Here is a 21477-nt window from a genome sequence, read left to right as displayed (position 1 = left end):
AGACGCAAGTAATAGCGATTGAAAGGGAATTTTAGAAGAGATCAGAAAATCTAGGGCATGTCAGGATGATTTTGAGGTGATCTTAAAAATCCAGCAGATCAGCTGCATTTTTTTAAAGGTTTTTTTTTTTTTTCCTGCATGTTTTGAGATTTAGCCTCCCTGTTCTTTATCTAAAGGTTGGGAAGAGTGAGGCTTTCCTCTCAAACAGAGCATGTCACATACATTGGCATTTGGGGGAAGCAGGACTGCTTGTGGGGTGACCTGTTCTCCACCAGAAGGATTTCTGGGCAAGTCTGGCCCAGTTCTGTTCTTGAGAACAGTTACTGTGAAAGAGGCTTTGCCCAGCTCAATGGAACTGCTTTGTGTGAAGGGGTTGTGGGCACAAAGAGATACTGGCAGGACTGGACCCAGGCTGGTTTTCACAGCTTTAAAGAAATGAGGCTTTTAAAAAAGTCTTTATCCACCTGCAAAGTCCTTGTGATATTTTTTTAAACTCCTATGTAAATTTTTAATTATTTTCATAGATAAAATAAATTTCACGCTATCATACTGGTGTTCATGAGCATCCTTGCAAAAGAGCAAGGTAAACCAGTGAGAAGGATTTTGGTAAAGGAATGTGCGTTTTAAGAGGATATTATGCCCATGTTCAAAAAAAGTTTAAGGAAAAACCCTCACACGGACTTCCCTCTTGGGGTCCTGATTTATAGTCCAGGTCTTCTCGCTTCTGATGGAGCCACATCTCTAACACAAGAAGATGTGAGCGAGCTAGAGCTGGCTGCTTACGGTCTTGCCTTAGTAATGAGGATTTATTTAAAGAAAGGTTAAAGTTTCGTGACGTGTTTGCTTTCTTCCTTATGTCCACTTGTTTGGGGTCAGCGTGACCCAAAAATGAGTCGTGGTGTTTGGTGAAGGGCAATGGAAACACGACCTCACAACTACAGGAACTTTACTGTTGTAGCCCTTGGAGGAGCTATAGGAAAAAAGCCCTTCATATTCTGAGGAACCTGACTTGTTTTTTCCAACATTATAGGGTTACATTCCTGTGCTACTGCTTTCTCTGCTGGCTGAAACTCCTCTGTGGGGTCCAATGGAGAAACTCTTAGCTTTTTATGTTAATGGGTGGTTATGAAACAAGAACAAAAATATTAAAAGATCATGCACTGGCAATTTAATGAAATGATAAGAATCTACAACTTTGCCCTTTAATAAGATTATAAAACTGTTGCTTTTTCAAATGAAGGGAGACACAGAGGTGGCTGTAGCCTGTAGATGTGCAATTTTGAATCAGGATATCATGCTGCGTTGGAATTTTTCTGTTCACTCCTTTAAAGGTCTCGTTTTCTAGCACTGGTGCTCATTTCTGTTGTGTATTTTTAAATAATATACAGTAACATTTTTCCATCATAAAGGCCTGTGCATTTCAGTGACTTTTACTGCTTTCTTTAGAGAGGTTATGCAATCAGATATTTAATGACTTTTTTCCTTTAAAAAAATTTGAATGCCTGTGTTCATATCGTACTACTCACATTTAGCACCTGTGTTTTGCACCTGCACTCTTATTTTGAGGAGCCTGAAAGTCTACTTGCAAAATCTGAGCTCATTTGTGAAAATCAAGCTAAAAAAAGAATATAGGTGGATAGAATGATCATCTTTAAAGCAAGAAGCTTTCGTTCTAACGTTCCTTCCCTCTTTAGCCCCCCACCTCCATTAAATATATGATATTTTCTTCTAAATTAAAGTTCAGCTATTGCAAAGGGATTGACCTTTTTCATATCTATTGACTAGTCAGTGCTGGAGAATTTTGCATGCCTTTCTGAGCCACTTACAATGCAGTTGTCTACATTTTGCTGCTTGGAAACATTAAAGCTCCCAAGAGTCCACACTAATTGCAGTCTCCTCTATCAAGAGAGGTTGCTCATTAGAGATAGGCGGTTTGTTGTACCTAATAGCGAGGAGAATACTGCAGCCTGGGCACCCCTTAGTTCTGCTTCCTAGTCAGGTGGGTGGAATATCAAGGAGAGCATCCATGCATCTGTTCAGGAAGATCCATCGAAAAAGGAGATCCAAATAAGTTCCTAACAGCAACTGTGCAACTTGGTAAGTTGGAGATATTTCTGAGGGCTCATGATAACCACCAGGCAGTTACACGCTTCATTGCTGCTCAGCGTTAAGATTGGTATGGGTTACAGTTAAGCTCCATGACTTGCTTTTCCACAGGTGAATATTTTATGAACCAAATCCACATTGGGATAGCAGCTAGGAAGGCAGTGAGCAACAACAGCTGCCCCATTCTTCTTTTCATGCCATCAGCCCATCTTTGTGTGTTAAAAGATACTTGCACTAAAAACATACTGTGTAAACTTTTGTCCAGTGCATATAGTACGTAAACCTTGAAAGGAATCATACCTCTTTCAGTGGGTGATGTTAGTGAACCATCAAGAAAAAAGGTAGGTGTTTATTGCTTGTGAGGAAATAAGTTTGGAATTCTAGATATAAATTAATTTCCTAAAACACTATGGATATTATGTGGCATTGATTGTGGACCTCCTGCTGCAAGAAGGGCGCATTGCTTGGTTTTAATGTGGTTTGTGTGTTGCTCATATCCACAGAGATGACTGTAAACTTTTCCAGTTTAGTGTCTATTTATATTTGGGGTTAATTCAAGGGGCCAGGGAATGCCAGTGATCCACTGACATATACAGGAGAGAAAAGGAAATTAATGACTTTCTGACACATCTTTTCTGCTATTTCCACATAAGCAGATGGATCCCACGATACAGGTTTGCCTTTAAGGGGAATTTAAGAAGTAAATACTTGCACTTTTGGTAAGAGGGCTGATTATTGTCCATATCTGAATGGGCAACGGGTAATTCATAAAGACTTCTGATAAAAATGCAGGCTTTTTTTCCACCCAGTTGTATGACCTTCAGTGTTTTAAACTTTTCCAGGGGACAATGATATGGGAATTGCATCTTTGTCAACTGAGCCAATTCATTACTTCTAAATGCTGACTGCTATGCTTGATGCCTAGAGTTGGACAAAACAACTGGGTTCCACAGTTTTTCTTTAAAATTTCAGTTTCTAAGAGAATAGCACCGTCTTCCTAGGTTTAAGGGTACCTCCTATCTCCCCTAGGTTGCACAGTGTTTTAGGGGGCCTCAGTTTGAAGATGGAAGGATTGGGAGGGTTTCTAGCCAGAGCAAAACAAGCAATTGCTCTTACAGTTGGATGAGAGTTGCAAAGGTCAGATGAGCCACAGCTCTTTGAGGTGGGTTTATTTCTTCTGGCGGACAAGGCTAGTACTAGACAGAGGCTTTCCTGACAGTCAGTGTTTGGTTGGAAGAAGTGTCAGTTTGGCTGACTTTGCTGTGGGAGGAGTGCAAGTGTTGGGCAAGGCAGAAGGCTCAGAGCGTGGGAGTCTTCACCACACCTCAAGGAACCATCTGTAGCGACGCTTCCTAGCCGTGCAGGTGAACACTGTAGCTGTAGCTGTATGTGTAGGGCATAGCTAAAAATAAACAGAAGGGAAACTGGTTTCCTAATCATTAGGGTGTGTTTTTTGTTGTTGGTCCTGTCTTAAAGCAATGAAAGCTAGCATTATTTCAGCTATATCCCTGCTTGCTGCTTGGTTGGAGGAGTGTAGGAGAGTGGTGGGAGGCAGTAAGATGCTGCCACCTCTCCAAGCACAATGTGGGGAAGCAGCTCTAGCTGCCCTGAGGGAGCTCTGCCCTCAGTCAAGGAGCAGGTAATGAGCTCAAGCTCAGTGCTTGGGGTGTGCAGGTACCCTACTTGCTTTTAGAAATGACTGCACAAGGCGCATCTCACCTTGCTGATGCATCCCATCCAGCACCAGGATAATCTTACGGTGCTAAAAGCTGAGACTGGCAGCATCTGGCCCTGCTGTTTGGGAGCGGGAAGGTGGAAACCGTCATCCTAAACCAAACCTCCTGAAGGGTGCTAAAGCCAAGCTAGTGGGACAGCCGAGCAGAACTGGTGCTTAATGCTTTCTATTCTGGAGTGCCACCTGCTGGGACTTGCTCTCTCCATGCCCCTCTTTTCTAGAGGCAGCTGCTCCAGAAGTTGAGAGCTTAGACCAAAGAGGATGGATGTTAGTAATAATAATAGTGCTAATTATTTGTATTGATCATTACATTATTTTTTAAATTGTCGTAATACTTAAAGACCTTGTTTATTGGCAAAGACCTCACTCTGGCAGGTGTTCTGCAAACTCAGTGTGAAAGAACCTGGCAGAGACTTCACTGCTTAAAAAATACAGAGCACAGTATATGAAGGAGTGGTTTAAAGAATAGCAAATGATTTTTCCAATCCATGCTGTTACTCAGCAAAATATGAAGTATTTTTTTCTTTATGTCTTGATTTAGTGAAATATTTTGATCATTTCTGTGGCTGGCAAAAATCCAAAAGCAGTTATCATGAAAGTGAAAGACAACTGACAGTGAAGTCACTTAAGCAAAGTTAGGAAAACACTCAACTCTAAAAAGTAACAGTGATGTCAGTAAACAAAGTAATTCTGAAAACCTTTTGGCTGAAAAGCAAGGGATATTGTAGTTCATGGCAATTTTCAATGCAAATTTGGGCCCAGAGTTGACTTTTTTCCTTAATTCTAGCAGATAACTTGTTTTGGCAGTAGAAAAGAGGTATTTTTTGAATCTGTTTTGTAACTGATTTTCTGTCAATGGGCCAAATCCTCACTGGGCCAACTCAGTGTGGTTCCTTTGGCAGTGGTTTGGTTGTGTGCATTGACGTTTCCAGTGTTCAGTGCACCACTGTAAGGCACACAAATGTAATACTATAGCAAAAATGGAACAAAGACCTCAACTGAGTGGAATGTGGTCAAATCCTGCATAGGTGTTTAAAGCTGTATGCATGCACACTGTGTCTTCTTAGATCATCTCTTCCAATGCAACACTTTCTAGAGTGGCAACACAGACTTTTACCCTTTCCCCCTTTCTTTTAGCAGTCCCTAAGACATCTCTTTGGTTCTTAACTGCTGTTCTGTGTGGTGCTACATGGAATAGAGTCATAGATTCGTTTAGGTTGGAAAAGACCTTCAAGATCATTGAGTCCAACCATTAACCCAACACTGCCAAGTCCACCACTAACCCATATAATTAAGCACCATGTCTGCACATCTTTCAAATATCTCCAGGGATGGCGACTCAACCACTTCTCTGGGCAGCCTGTTCCAGTGCTTGACAACCCTTCTGGTGAATAAATTTTTCCTTATATCCAATCTAAACCTCCCCTGGTACAACTTGAGGCTGTTTCCTCTTGTCCTATCACTTGTTACTTGGGACAAGAGACTGACACCCACCTTGCTACAACCTCCTTTCAGACGGTTGTAAAGAGCAATAGGGTCTTGCCCTGAACCTCCTTTTCTCCAGGCTAAACAACCCCAGTTCCCTCAGCTGTTCTTCATAGGACTTGTTCTCTAGACACTTCACCAGCTTCGTTGCCCTTCTCTGGACACACTCCAACACCTCAAAGTCTTTCCTGTAGTGAGGGGCCCAAAAATGAACACAGCATTCAAGGTGAAATAAATGTTGGAAATAAGTGATGAAGCGTACCTGAGGTAAGTCTTCAAAAGCAATTAATGCTTTTGGGATATACTCTGGAGATCATTGGGATGAGTGTGACTTTTTTTAGAAATCCCTGAACCACCTTTCAAAGTAAGATCATTTAGATCCTTAGCAGGAAACACCTGTAAAAAACAGCAATCCTTTCAAACATGTAGTCCTCTTCAGGGTTCGATCGCATCATGAAAAGTGACTTGTATGTTGAAAATGCCCCATATTGTCATTTTTTTTTTAAGCCAGCAACCAAAAAAAGCTGAGTAAGTGGCTTTGTAAACATGCTGCTACAAAACTGCTGCTGATAGCTGGAGAGTGTTTATCTCATCTGCTTTTGCTAGACTGGGAAAAGTAAAGAAATCATGGTGTATTGCTAGACTTAAGCATTCCACATCCAGCAGTAGAGTGATATGAGTAAGAGGTACTTCTGACTCACTCAGTGGCTGACCACATCAGAAGAAAAATTGGTACAGAGTCAGTACAAAAAGCTTTGTTTGCCCTTTGCATTACATTTTCATGAATTTCTTCTGAAAGAAAACAGTTGAATTGAAATGAATGTTGCAATGAGCTGACATTTTAATGGAAATGACCATTTTTGCCTAAGGAGAAAGTATTTGCTTAATTTGATCTGAAACTGCCAATGAATTTGTTCACCTCAAAACTACATTTCTTTAGTGAGCTCTAACTCACATGCAGAAATCATGAGACTGGCTTGCAAGACAGAGACTGAAGTTTAGGGGTTCTACCTAACTGGGATTTGGGGCTTCTGAAGTTCATGTTTTCAGGCTTTTCTTCAGAAATATGAGGCTAGCAGCTTGATTTTTACCGAGTACTGAATTGATCGTCCATAATCCCGTGAGCCTGGGATGCACCATGACTGTATACTATTAAGATTGTGATGGAGTCTTGAGCATTAGCAACATTATGCCATTATCTTTTCTAAGTTTGTTCTGATTTACATTGCAAGGACTGCAGAACTAGGCCCAAAATTAAGAGGTAAAGCAGTTTGCTTCATTTTGGTTGTTTTACTCTGATGTAGCGTAACACAGTCCTTTCTGAGCATTTGCGCTCCATACAGCAAAAATGCTGTATACTGTTAGTTAAACTATTTTCACACCGGGATGTATCAAAAGCAGCCAGACTTTGAATGGCAGAAATATGATGGGTGATGTCTAGTTCAAGCTTTGAAGCTTACTTTAGAAAGAATGAAATACAACCTGACAAAGCTTGGCAGGTCTGATAAACTTCTTGCAGCTACAGAAGGTGAGTGGCTTTTGGAATTGAATACCATCTCTGTGAAGAAAAGTCACAGTAGATTTCACATGATATGGACAAGAATAATTTATTTTCCTGTGCATATGAGCAGCCAGTTACTGTCCCCATCCCAGCATGGCTGCCAGAGCACAGAGGCTAGCAGCTCTGAGCTCAGTCTTCCAGAGCTGTAATTTATCTCAGCCCACTGGAGAGGGGTGTGGCGGAGCTGACCTCGGTTACGGTGGTTGCCCTTGAGAGCACCACATTGCTTAGCTGTGAAACTACTTTTGTCTGCAAATGGTGCCGGTTCGTATGGGGGAAAGACTCGGTGCAAATCCCCTCAACTCTATTCTAGACTTCATCATAGAAGTCCATCCATGGGAGTCTTCTCATTTCTCTCACGGGGATGTCCATGTCCATGGGCATGAAGGAGAGAGCTGAGAGCTTCTGCTGATGTCCGTTGTCTCACCCCTAGTCAGAAATTTTCTCTGGTGGTACTGGGGCTTCGAGTCATGCTGTGTAGCTGGTTGAGTTAGTTGATGTGCCACCAGTTGTTTAGTTGCAGCTGTTGTGGGAAGGCTGTATCATGTTTCCTCAGGTCACACATTTTCAGGGTGGTACAAGGGTAGCAAAGGCATCTGCACTTAGCGATTCCCTTTATCTGCCTGTGGCTGCTGGCACGACGTTCTGTATTGATGAACAGTGTGTTAACTATGTAAATGTGCAACTGACCTTGAACGTGTGTCTTCCCATTAGCTTTTGTGGCTAATGTCAGGCCATGCACTTCATAACTTGTCAGGACTGGAGCTCCTGGAGTCTTTATAGTTTACGGCGAGAAACATGTGGTTTGGAAAAGTATAGGAAGAAATTATTTATCTACTATAGCCTGCTAAAGCTCTTCTGGAGGATTGTACTGGTGTGAAGACAGAGATATAAATCATGAAATAGGAAATCATCGATATGGATGCAGTTCAGGCTTGGTCGCAGTGAGAGTTGGACCGTTCCCAAAATTCACTAAGTAAGGGTGGTATTAATATTACTAGCTGACAGAGTTACAGGGTGAATGATTAGTTTCCAATAAGAAAGGAGCTTTTGGATCAGTTCCAGTTCCTTTTGGTGTAGTCTGCAAACCAGAATGACCAGTGCCATGACCTGGAGTAGCTGTAGTGCTTATCAGAGACCGAAAATGCATGAAGATCACAATTTGTCTGCATTAGGAAATAGCATCGCAGTTGACCTTGAGGATGCATATTAGTTTGCTGTCTTCTACTGTCGTGAAGATAAGCTCTTGGAAGCAGTTCTTCTGCGTTAGGACTCTGTTACACCTTTTCTTTTGATAAAGAGGGGGCTTTACTCCCTTGTGCTGCCCATTTAGCAGATTTCAGGAGAAAGGTAGAAAGATGAAAAAAGCTGCCCCTGCCCCATCTAATCTCCTTCAGACCTTATTCAACTTCTTTATAGTCTATGAAAGAGAAGTATTTACTTACTTCTTGTTCTGTGGCTTCTAACAAAATATTTTCCTATTTCTTAATCACATCTATTTCAGTGTAAAAGGATGTATTATTTTGATTCCCTTAGGTCTGTTGCACTTTTTTTAGCAGCCATGTGAAGGTAGCTGTTTGGTGATGTGGCTTGCAGGATCACATCCTCAGGAAGCCACGTGGGGTGAGTACAGAGTGCACAGCATGTTAAGCAGGTGGGATGTATGAGGTGGGAGCACAGAGCAGAGTTGCAACAGTTAAAACTCTCATTTGAAGGACTTCTGTTTGCTGAGTTAAGTGTGAAATTGAGTTTTCAGTTTTTGTATTGCATAGTCAGTGTGTGAACGTGTGAGTATCGATTCCTTTCTCTCCTCCCCTGTTTGAGCCAGGTAGATTTTGACCTAGTTTTATCAAAACCTATTCAATGACCTCAGAGAGCTGTAGCACTCTCCTGTAATTACAGACTGGTGTCTTAATACACTAATTCAAGCTGATTCCCACTCAATCACCCGCTGACCTGTATCATTGAGAAACGTCTGCATTTGAGCTTTATTTCAAATTACTTTTCTTTTTTTTTCTGGATGATGTATTTTCTAAGTCTAATACCAAATCCTCAGGGGAGGGAGGGAAGAATCTTTTAATTAAGTTTCTCTTCAGGTATCAGGCAAATTCTATCAATGGCAGATGAAGCATAAGACTCTAATAGGAGAGCAAAATTTGTCATTTAAGTGATCAGGTGCTTCATGCCTCTCAGCATTTCAAACGCCACAGAACTGTTGTGTTGCCATAAATGAAAATCTCTTAGAAAGAAGATATTGCATTGCATTTAAAAGCTGTTACTGAGAGCGAGTTTAATGCCTATACCTCCTCCTGCAAGGCTGTGGGATTTTGGCTTGAGTGACTGAACGTGGGGCCTCACATTAAGTTAGGGAAGCAACGCCTAAATCCGTCTTTGCCAACCACCTGCTCCACATGTCCTGGTCATTAATAACTACTGATGCTGCTTTTATTCTGGGGCTGAGGGGTAGATTTCTTTTCACACCACCCCTCCCACCCCCATTCCTCTTGATGTCAGTTTGAATGGCAAATGGGCCTCTCACTTGGCAGTGGAAAAAACTGGCTTTTAATGCCTCTCACCCTGGGGTTTAGGAGTGAGTCAGGCATAATTAAGAGCAGCCAACAAAACTGAAGAAGTGCTAATGACTCTGAAAGTGGTGTGCTCAGAGTGGGCCGTAGAAATGAGTACCATCCCTTGGGATGCTTTGAATGCTGGAAATTTTGTTTATTTGCAAATTGGGAGGAACCTTTTAATATCCGGTGCTGGGATATTTTCACATTTGGGATGGCCTAGGACAACAGTCAGGTCTCTCATCCTGTCAGTCCAACCCTCATGCAGGAAGAGAAATGCTAGGACTTAGGTCAGCAGAAGTAGTAAGGAATACTTTCACACTCGCCTAGCAGGGCAGAGCTTCACCTGGGGGTTCACTGTGTTCTGTCAGGCTGGAGGAAGCCTGGGAGATTTAGGGAACCATAGTTCTGGGGCAGCTTGACAAGTGACCTTGTCAAAAATCTGCAGATGTGTCACCGTTGGGCTGGTGAGGAGCAGGTCAGGCTCCCACTGTCTGGGCTTCAGGAGCACCTACACAGAGGGCTGCCAGAGGGCTGGGTGGGCAGGAAAGCTGTCTGCCTCTGTCTGAAATGGGCACATTTCTGAGGAAGGTTTTAATGTCAGATAACGTTTCTCACTGGCAAAGCACATCGTGTGAAACTGTCCAATGAGTATAGCTGTACTGTTTTGACTCAGCAGTAAGGAACTGTACCTGTTGTTTGCTGACCTGGCACGTTGCAGGTTATTAGTAGTGTTTGCTGTCGGAACAAAGTGCAGCTGATCCCAGTCATATTTGACCAAAATAAGGTCTTTGGAGCCAGGGAATGTGGATGTGTCAAAGTTTGTAGATAAAAAGAGGGAGCAGTGCAGCTGACTATGTGACATGGAACAACGAGCAGCATGTGAGTCTCTCTCTGTTTTCTATAAACACCAAAGATTGGTGTTTTCACCTGATCTGTTTTTGCTCCAAAATTGTAAACTTCTACATCTAGTTACATTCCTGTGGGTGACCTTTTTGCCTCTGTCTCCTATTTCTAGGGCTGGCTGGTGGCAATTTCTAAGGTAAATGCTGTGGGATGATACCTTGTAACTAGGCTCCTTTTTTGTGATCCGCCTGCAATTGCTCAGCTGCCAGAGAGGCAGGACAACGGCTGTCCTGTTTGATCTGTGCCATTGATATCATCCAGAGCAGATTCTCTCTCCATTAGCATGGATCCCCTGGCACTGGTTCATAGGATGTTGTAGACTCATATATCACAGTTTCACTCAGCTTTATTTCTTTGTGGCTTTATGCATCCAGGAACATGTACACCTGATTCTCATCTTGGCAAGGGCTGGACTAAAGCTAAAGGAACAGTGCCAGCTTGCGCTGGTTAAGGATTTGGCCAAATTAAAATGCTTTTGTTCTGCAATGTTTCTGTACAATTGTGAATAACTAAATGGAAAGGATGGTGGCTATATGCTGCCTGACTGAAAGGGAAGTGCCTGGAAAACAGGTAATTCTGGAGAGAAGAACAGGTTATCTTTGTTGCCTTATTGTTAGCTTTATGTCCCTGAAAATGCATATAGTCCTCTCAGTTGTAATCTACATGGTGGATGAACTGTGTCCATTTAACTTCTGGATCACAAGCTCTCATCATATTCACGGTCTGTGGAAGAGCTGATACGTACATTGAAAGCCACAAAAAATCTCAGGCATACCATGCATGGAGTTGCTGCCAGGTGGAAGAGCTGGGAGAAGTGGGTGGTTTTCTGAGCTTTGTTGATTCTCTGCTGCAAAAAAGAAGCTATCCAGAATCTGTCACCTCTGCCTGGTGGCTCACAAGGTGAAAAGTGGAGCTTGTGATGAAGCTGTCCAGGAGCTTTGAGGCAGTCTGGGTGGAGCTTTGTATGACCTTGGAGCAACCGCTTCTTTTTTCTCAGAACTTCTTTTCTTAGATGATGAAAGGATATAGTGAAAATACTTCTCTCTTAACAAGGGTGTTGTGATGAATAAATTAATTGATCATTGTGCTATTCTCAGTTACTATGGTAATTAGTGCTACAGAACAGCCTAAAAATAAATAGGACCATTTAGTGAAGGATATTGAGGAGAAATCAGGTAGCACATCCTGGGCATTTGCAACAGCCCTGATGTGTTTTGTCCAAACATGAATTTGCTGAAAATAGAACAATGCTGAATTTTGTAGCAGAAATGCTTCCAAATATTTAATATGTTCCTTCCTCCTCACTATCAGTTTGAAGTGACTCTAGCACATGTTTCCTTCCATGTCTGTGGGCAGATGATTCTTGCAATTAGTTCTCCTATGGAGAACAGTACTGTGGCCTTACCCCCCACCTCCTTTCCAGCCTAAGGGCACCTGAAATGAATGGATTTTCCTCTTTCTTCATCATAAATCATACATACTCAGTAATACTGTCAAAGAATTCTTAATGTGTTTGGGGACTTTACGTAATGAACCTTCCTTGAGAAAGGTGAAGTATCGTCAATGCGCTGCCTTGCTGAAAGCCTGTTATTAACCTTGCTGTGCAGCAAGCAGAGCATGCCTAAATACATGTATAAGTCTGTGCAAAGTTTTTGAGGCTTTCTTTCAGTGATCAGCTAACTACATCAACATGCCCCAAATCCAGTCTTTAAAAATATGATATGATGTTTAATCTTCTGTGAATTGTATTAGATTCCACAGGCATCATTAAATTATATTTTTGGGGCTTTCAAGTTGATATAATTCTGGGCCCTAATATGTTAGGAAGATATGTGAAGATAGTTCTGAGTTCTTCAGGGGAGGCAGCACCCCTTCAAGGCTGTGGTTTCCATTGCTTAGTATCACCAGGGCTGTCCTTGCTTAATAAAAACCGTTATGTCAATAGGTAAGGATTTGCCATTGCTCTGTTCTCTGACATTGCCCAACTCCTGTCATGGATGTTCCATGTCTGTCTTTGCCATGGGTTCCAAAAGCAGTTGTCTTTTCTGACCTGGCCACTTGGGGACCACTTTATAGTTAGGGTTTGTGCAGAGCTTTCTCTGCAGCAAATAGGGTTTGTGCAGAGCTTTCTCTGCAGCAAACCTGTGCTTTCTTCTTCCTTTTGCTCTCCGTAGCTGTGCTATACTAGCTGCAGCAGCCTTCATCTGTTCACCTCCTGCAGCATCTCCCTACTCTGTGCTGGGAAGCTATGAATTGCAAGAGAGCAACAAAAGCTCCTTTCCCCCTTCTTCTCGGGGAGTATGAAGCTGATTCCTTGTCATTCCTGGCCTCCTGCTCACCCAGTAAAAGAGAGCTTGGTGCTCTGCTGTGGCCTCTGTCAAGGTACCAGCAGAACAGATAGCATGACTGACAGACAGCTGAAATACCTGTTTTATTCTCCAGACCTTTATTGCCCGAGTCACGCAATCATTTCTCAGATCTTAAAAACTCTTGGTTCATGCAAAAGTCAGCCCAAATTTGCAAGGAGGACCTTTGTGCCATGCTGTCAGCCACCTGGCTGTACTTTGATCTTCTGCCACAGGGGTAATCAGCTTTGCAGGTTCCTCCCTGGGTCTCTGCAGCTGCTTGTGATTCATTGTCTCGCTGGTCAGCGGCAGCCCTGTGGATCTTGGGCAGACCCACAGCAAGGGGACGAGGGTGCAAGGGAGGCAGAAAGGTCTGCTGTTCATTCTTCTCAAGGCCTGTCTCTTCTCGCCTCCTTTGCTCCTGCTCCTTTCTGACGCTTGAGTTTTGGAACTTGTGGATTTTCATACCCAGTTAGTTTTTATTTGTGTTGCTAGTTAGATCTCAGCCCTGAAGACTTTCCAGTTGCTGTCAGGTTTGTGTCAGGCAGAGTGACTACTCACAGTTGCAGTTCCCTCTGTCTGTGTGTATGGCCTCACTGTCATAGTCCCCAGCACTCCCTTCCACACGCCTGCCCCTATCCACACATACATATATGCTGTCGTTCTTCAGAGACGTAGACATCCTTGACAGCCTATTCTGATTCCTCTGCCACCCTCTATGTGTCAACAGTCCCTTTGCCCTTCTTAAGCATCGCTGGGTGCTGTGAGCAAATAATGACAAAATAATGGTTTTGGTTGATGCTTGACATCAGCCAGGCCCTCACGTGCAAGCCAACTGCCTCTTGGTCTTTGTGCGTGAAGCGCCAGGAAGAGACCAGTCTGAGTAAGCTTTGAGCGAGGTGTTCACCTGTGATAGCTCAGTACCTCCAACTGGTGTGGGGGTATGTTGAGCACAAACTCGAGTTGAGCCCCCTGTCGAAGAGGAGTTCTGCTCCTCTGGCAGAGTTATGACAGTGAAGTGGTAGAATAGTACTGAGAGCAAGCTTTTTCCATCCTGTTTACTACAAAATTAATCAAATAGATATTATGCAGTTTGATTCTGACTATAGATGAAGGCTTGACTTTCTTTTATCCCCAAACTGAGCTGTGGCAGAATTCAGGAGTGTTGCTAGGCTTTCGGTATGGTTGGGAATAAAGTTACACTGCGCCCATGAAGCTACATGTCCAACCTTTGAACAAGGCAGTTTCAGCAAAGGCCGAGGGGTTAGATGGCTGTGGCTACTCTTTAACTTGTCTTCAGACATATTCTGAAGGAATCATACTAACCTCTCTCTCTGCTTACTGGGTCTTATCACTGACCTGTCAAAATACACCTCTGATCATTATTTGAGACGTTCTGGGAAAGTAAGAAATTATGTAATTCAGCATTGGTATATGCAGCCTTGTTACTTGAAATAATGTTTGTAGTTGTTCTTTCAGAAAAAAAAAAACCAAAAAAGGAAAAAAGTGTAACTTCAAGACACGCAGTTGGAAGTGACTGTTTCCTTGATTCAGCATCAGGTCAAAATGGGGTTGTTGCTATATTTACAGCTTCTGCAAATATATCCACACATATCTGAACAATGTATGTAATGTAGGTGGGCTGGTAAGCCCTATCTTAACCTTTTAATTTGGCTCCATCCTTTTCCTTTTTCTTCCTATAGATTGCACTAATGCTTTAAAACTTTGACCTCCTGGAGAAATGCTTCACAGGATTACTTGGCATTCAAACTAGCTGAGATCTTGTTGGGATGTTTCTTTTTCTTTTCCTTAGTACACTGTTTGCCTGGAGGTGACTTTTGTTTTATTCTTCAGTTCCAAATACTCATCTCATTCTCTCCTAGCCCTGAGCTACTGTAAGGATGTCACTGGGACAGGTATGAGGGTCTTGATAGTGGATGAGTTTATGACTTCTGGACAAGGATATGCAATCAGAAGAATGATCTTGATCCCAATAACATTCACATCAATAAGACAATGGTTTACTTGCAGCACTGTAAGTGGAGAGAGATGGTTGTAGGTGACAGCTAAATGAGGTCAGAGAACTTCATCAGTCAGTCCATTGACATCTAAAATGTGGAGACCAGAGCTTCTATGCAGAGATATGGATTTACATCTGCAGAAGGAGTACTTCCACCTGTTTTTAAACATAAGCCTTACCTTCTGAATTTCCAGTCATTGTGACTCATAATAATACTGCACTATTGTTGTACCGGGTTTTTTTGGGTAGATTTGCAGATACAGCAGATCAGAGTTGTGTCTTGTAATGTCTGAGCTCGAGTTTGGCTTGGACAGTGGGTAACAGAAAATTTTGTATGGATGTTTCTGTGCAAAATATAAAAGTGCTGGGTTGCTTCTGGCTGAAAACTTGGTCTGATGGCTTCAGTGATTAATTCCTAAGCTCCTATAACTAGTTTCTAATCTGGCCTTTGTCAGTGTTTTTCAGCTGGGAACCGCCTAGCATTGTGGATAGTTCTCTTCCACTTTTTTCTCTCTCTCCTGCATGCTGGTCTTTTAATGACCCTTTCTGATGGTCTTCCTTTGTGCCTGTCTGTATTGTAGGGATGTGGACATAGTAACAGGAAGGGCAGGATAAAGAAGATAAGACCTCTGCTATTTTTCTTCCACTTTCCCTTGGTGCAGCCTGCACATGGGCAGTGTATGCTTAGCCCCTTCTGCAGCAGTGTTGGGCTCCGTCTGTGCATGGACTATCCCTTAATACCACATTATACAGTGCTGGTGCAGAGCAGGTGCTGCATGGACCTATGCTGGCTTCATGCTGGCAGGGGTCTTTCCTCCCAGAGATGGTCTCTGTGCCGTGTTCAGGCAAAGCAACCCAAAAGTGCCATTCAGGCGGCTGGCAACATGCCATTTCCCCTGGCAGCCATTGCCTGTGTTTCACAAGCTCCTGCCTTCATAACTGCAGCCCCTGCTCCCTCCTGAGTCAGGATTGTCACTGCGTGTTTGCTGAAGCGCCTTGTGAGCCAAAATCCACTGCTGTTACAAAATCGGCAGCAGGGCCAGTTCTGCCAATGTCGGTGATATCAGTCATTAGCGTTTGAAGAGAGATGACGTGCATTTTGTTTTCCCTATTCAAGTACCGGTAACTGCCAGAAGCAGGATATGGGACAGAGTGGTCCAGAGGGCTGTCCTGCATTGCAAACCCCATGACTGTGCCTGTCTTCTCTTCTTGAGCTACGTTATTTCTGTTTTACTGACGTCACCCATCGATTAGCGTGTTGCCACCTAGGTGCTCTGATCCAGAGGGAAGAGCAAGAAATAACTGTATGGAAAAGAAGTCGTCCTCTGACAGCTGTGGTGCTCGGGTATTAACTCAAAATATTTTGGGAATAACATTGCAATAAGAGAAGATCAAAGGTCAGCATGCAAATATTTTGGGTTTTCTTTATTGTATTTTTGGATGCAAACTCAGGCTGATACTTCTTTGAATACAACAAGGAAGGCAATGTAAAAAGTTGTAAAAATGCTTTCTGTTCATATATACCATGTGTTGGAATGACCAAAATCAACCAAAGTTCAACAACTCACTGTGAAAGTGAACACAGCTGCCTTTTTTTTTTGCATAGCTGTAAGAAATAAGTGGGGAAATGCAAAGAATCCCTTTGTAGTGAATAGTTTAGAACAAGGTTAGTAATAATTTGCCTTTAATTCAGTGCATTAACAGATTGTTCTCTGTGGTGTTTGGTGGTCCTGGGTCTAAACAGAGCTTTTTGTCTCAGGTCAAGTTTTTGTCAGTGAGGTTTATGTTTCAGAGGACCATGTTCAACAAGCTGCTTGTGTAACCAGGCAAACAGTTAATTTAACCGAAAATTATGCCATTCCTTTTTGTTGTGTGCAAATATGGGTGTTTCAGTACAGTTACTTGGTTGCTCATTCATGCACAGGCATAAGTTCAGAAGCCTGTAGAAATACATCTGTTTAAACTTAATTTTTCTTTCCCCCACTTTTCATGCAGACTTAGTGGTTGAGCCAAATAGCTAAAAATCCTCAGAGGTTTAAAGGATTAAATGAGAGAATTGTTAAAGTGCAGGAAGGGCTGAAAAGTCCTGAAAATATGACAGGAGATTAGATGCTGAAGGACCTGCTTAGTAAACTCAGGCTCCCCTGTTATGGGTATAAATATAACGTGAGTGGTGGACTGGTGGGTTGGTAGGGATTGTACAGCTGTGGGAAAAAAGTAATAAGGGAGATGTAGTGATAGCTGACCTGAAAGTTTGCTGCTGAGCAGTTTGGTGAAGCCAGTGGGAAGATGCTTTCTTATTAAGGGCTGCAAATGTATTTCTCCCACTAGATTACAGAGTGAGCACTAGTTTTAGTTCCCACTTAGCTGGACTCTTTTGTTCCCACTGGTTCCTGCAAGTAACCTGTTCCTTCATATTTTTCTGTTTGTCTCAGGTGCTGAACAGTTGAGGCCAGAGGTTCTCCTGCGCTCTCCGTAGCCGGCACCCGGCGCTGCCCCGAGCAGCAGCAGCAGCAGCAGCAGCAGCAGCAGCAGCAGCAGCGCAGGAAGGCGGGTGCTGCCCCTCGGCTGTGGGGCGCCGGCGTGAGGCTTGGCGCCAGGCCTGCCGTGCCTCCCTGCACCAGCCATGGAGACCCTGTCCCAGGACTCTCTGCTGGAGTGCCAGATTTGCTTCAACTACTACAGCCCCCGCCGGCGGCCCAAGCTGCTGGACTGCAAGCACACCTGCTGCTCAGTGTGCCTGCAGCAGATGAGGACCAGCCAGAAGGACCTGCGTTGCCCCTGGTGCCGCGGGATCACCAAGCTGCCGCCTGGGTACTCTGTGTCGCAGCTGCCTGACGACCCTGAGGTGATTGCCGTCATTGCAATCCCCCACACCTCGGAGCACACCCCTGTCTTCATCAAACTGCCCAGTAATGGGTGCTACATGCTGCCCTTGCCCCTCTCCAAGGAGAGGGCACTACTGCCGGGAGACATTGGCTGCCGCCTCCTGCCTGGCAGCCAGCAGAAGTCCCTGGCAGTGGTGACGATCCCGGCAGAGCAGCAGCCGCTGCAGGGCGGCCTTCCCGCTGAGGGGGGAGCGGAGGAGCCGGACCGGAGAGGCGCTGTGAAAAGCTCCACCTGGTCAGGGGTTTGCACTGTGATCCTGGTGGCCTGTGTCTTGGTCTTTCTCCTGGGCATCGTCCTCCACAACATGTCGTGCATTTCCAAGCGCTTCACGGTCATCTCCTGCGGCTGAGGTGGGGAGCGGGTGCGTGCGCTCCCCCGGGGGTTGGGTTGGGGTGGTGGTGGTGGTATCAAGCGAGACAATTCACCGCAGCTTTGCCCAGTGACTGCAGCACACTGTGCGCTGGGGCAGTGGTGCACTGGCCTGGCCACAGCCCCCAGTAGTGCATTGTCGGGCCTCGGCAGCGTGCAGAGGAAATCACATCCTATGTCTGGCAGCGGCGGCGCTGAGGAGGACTGCATGCGTCACCGTAATCATTTATCAAAGGGACTGCAACTTAGAGTGATTTTTTTTTTCTTCTTTTCTTAATGGTGTTACAAGATTAAAGACATCTGTGTAGCTGGTGACACTGTAAAGTATACGGTATGAGCTCTTCTCTAAACACAGTAGATTAAAATCAAAGCTGCTCCATGTAGAATTAAAGGAGAATTTGTGCGTGACTCTGTACAAGGTGTTCAATACCAGTCCACACATGCATTATTTTTTAATGGGGAGAGGGAGGAAGACTTGTAAAACCAAGAAATCATTTAGCTGGTAAGACATTTTATATGTTTTAAACTACACATTAATTATACCAAGTTAGGGAGTTGTACAGTAGTTTTTAAAAGGAAGTGTTTTACAAGCAATCATTTCTTTCCATGGTGTGTGTTTTTTGCCTCTCTCTGTTTTTCCCCATCTTTTTCAACATCAGGGAAGTGGCACTTGCAGCATCTTTAATTTGAAGGAGCTTCCAAGCAGGGAAGCAAAGTGGGCTAGGAGGAATATCTAAAAATACAGCCAAAACACTTCTGCCTAGCTGGCTTCAAGCAAAGGATGGCTTTGAATGGTAAACACTGGACATACTGTTTTACATCCAATCTGGCAGCAGGGCTTCTCAGCAACCTGACCTTCATAGCCATTAGTGAAGGGTCATGAGAAGTCCTAGGACTCCTCCTGCAAGACTGCGATAACAAATTGTTCTTCTTCTTTTTCTAGAGGATGTTTTTTCTTAATCATTTTTAAGGAATTTAGACCCATTTTGCTTCCCTCTTTTCTAGGAGATAAAACCGTGCACCCATGGATGGTGTGACAGAGGAGTTGCTCTAAGGAGGCCTCACCATCCCAACTGAGACCGAGGACCCTTATATGCAGTCATCTAGTAAGAGGCAGTGACTCCTGCTGTGAGGGCAACCCAGGCCAAACCAACCCTCTACGGAGTGGGCTACCCCTCCTAAACCACTGTGGCTGTCCTGGTGTCAAAATTTCTGTGTGACTGTAACAAAGCCTTTCCTCGCATTCCAGTCTTATAAATGTTGGTGTTTGTAAGGACAGATTTTGAAAAAAACACCACAGGAAGTGTCTCCCTCCACCTGTGAGTGTCATGAATCCCCAGTCATTGGCAGTTCACTTCTTTGGAAGAGCCAAATTCCTGAACATTCACTGCAGTAGCGCCTTGCTCTAAGCAGTTCCGCTAGCTTTAGTAGTACTGCTTGGAAGTAAAACAGAGCTCAGTGTGAATTTGGCTATTTGACAAGCCTGAAAGCTGAAATTTGTGTGAGATTTAGGGATTGGATCAAGGGGCACATGACAGACCTTTAGTAAGACAGAAGAATCTATTGATTTGCACTGCTGCTTTTTGCAAGTACAAAGCCTAACCTTCCTGAAGCATGACCTCTTGTTGTCCACCTACTGCTCTTTCTAGTAATTAATTAGAGATTGCTCAATGCCATATTACAACACTGGAGAACATAATTTTGATTATGTGGTGCCCAAGCTGGCCCTTTAGATACCAGTGGTGTTCTGGTTATGTCACAAAATCCAGTTGCTCGTTCACAATAAACATTCTCAGCTAGGACTTCTGCCAGGAACATACCTCTAACTTCATGCTGGATTTCTTCCTCTCCCTGTTCCCAAACCACCATTTTCTTCCTTGATTCCTGCTAACAGAAGAATAGCATATGGTGCTTAATTGTTATGGCGTGTGTTGGGTCATGTATGGAGAGGAACCATTGTGCTGATTTTTATCTACTGTCATATGTGTGCATAGCACAGCAAAAAAAAAAAATCCTCAGATAACACATCCAATGCCTTTTTCATGCAAGGCCCATGTGCAGTATGCCTTGAACCTGGCTTACCAGTGTTGTAATTACATGGACACCTCTCCGCAGCATGTTTAATTTGGTTGCAGTAGGGAACAGCAGGTATTCCAAAACGTGTCTTGTGAATGTGCTAATCTCTTGTTGCCACTAGGTAGCCAGATTTCTACTGACATCCACACTACGCTGCTTATTCTGTAAAGGAAAGCCAGTTCACAAAAAAATCTTGCCTTTATAAGACTTTTGAGGAAGTGACCAGATACAGGACTTGACCTTCTACTGCCTTATCCCCTGTAGCAATTGCAGGAGCATATAGCATAGCTGGAAGATGCTCTGAGAGCAGCGCTGCTGCATTTTGCACCAGCTTCTGCATTTGTTTACCTGAGTTGTCAGTGACTGCACAAAAACACGAGGCAGTGAAAGAGCAGGTCCTGGAGATACAGTGCTGATAACGTTAACCTCCTTCTGGCTGTACCTGGCCAACTGAAGCTCTTGAGGCTGAAGTTTCTCCGGCGTTACAAAGAACGGCTGTCTTGAAAACCGCCCTCTTCGTCCCTACATGGAGGGTGCAGTATGAAAGATAAATCAGAAATTAGGTTATAATACCACCCTGCATAACACATTGTGCAACAGGCAGACCTGGACTTTATCCGGTATTAATGACGTAAGTATTCTATTAGCAGAATACCATCCTGTATTACGTAACACAGTACATTGTTTTGTTAATATGAATTTCCTGTACTTTTCATGCCTGCTGAAATGCATGTTTGACCTAATTTCTGATCCAGACATTTGCCTGCTCACAGCCTTGTGTAAGAGCAATAAGTAAAACCTCAAGATTCTTGCCTGCTTGTGTGCGCACAGTGTGTATGTTCATTCCTTTTTATAAATAGGAGTCCTGGAGATGTTTCTGTTCTGGCTTCGGTCTGTGACTTCAATTTTAAATTTGCAGCTGCCATATCATGTTGGATCACCTATCTTTTTTGCTGACTTGTGTAGAAGTGAACTAAATTGTTTGTTGTAATTTACAGTGTTAAAGTGTTTCTCAAGTATGTCAATAGTCATACTACTTTAAAAATGCAGTGCAGTCTGTCCCATTCCTTGATCCAATACCTGGCATTAAAAAGTGATACTGCTATATACACCTCTAACTTTTTTTTTTTACTTTTTTTTTTTTTTTTTTTAAAAAAAATAAACAGCTTTGTCTTTGTAATTTTTCTCTGTGGAGAAACACATTTGGAGTTGTGTCAGAATCATCAGGTTCTGGGCTAGTTTTTCTTCTCTGTTGCCCAGTAAGAAATCACTGCTCAGTTCCTCCTCAAAAAAGACTGTGACACAGTACCGTTTGAGCAACCAAAATTTATGCTAAAACTTGTGGGTAATTATTCAAGCACCTGCATTTTTAGAGCAAATTACTCTGTATGAATGTGTATTTATTTGCTTGTTTAATG

General features: G+C 43.4%; 1 protein-coding gene across 4 annotated transcripts in view; it reads left to right on the top strand.

The window, feature by feature from the left end:
- RNF152 (ring finger protein 152) overlaps positions 1 to 21205 on the top strand; it is a 45933-nt gene extending 24728 nt beyond the window's left edge. For 2 of the 4 annotated variants that reach the window (XM_055705710.1, XM_055705712.1), the window contains exon 2: positions 17161 to 21205. In XM_055705710.1, the coding sequence (XP_055561685.1) occupies positions 17352 to 17963 (612 nt within the window). In that variant the 5' untranslated portion in view covers positions 17161 to 17351 and the 3' untranslated portion in view covers positions 17964 to 21205. Of the gene's footprint in view, positions 1 to 4922; positions 8511 to 17160 lie in introns of those variants that run through there. The other 2 variants (XM_055705713.1, XM_055705711.1) reach the window with 2 other exon arrangements.
- The last annotated feature ends 272 nt before the right edge of the window (positions 21206 to 21477 follow it).

Source organism: Falco cherrug, chromosome 3, assembly GCF_023634085.1.
Source record: "Falco cherrug isolate bFalChe1 chromosome 3, bFalChe1.pri, whole genome shotgun sequence".
NCBI lineage: Eukaryota > Metazoa > Chordata > Aves > Falconiformes > Falconidae > Falco > Falco cherrug.
The sequence above is the reverse complement of the archived record's forward strand: the minus strand, read 5'-3'. Positions and strand labels throughout refer to the sequence as shown.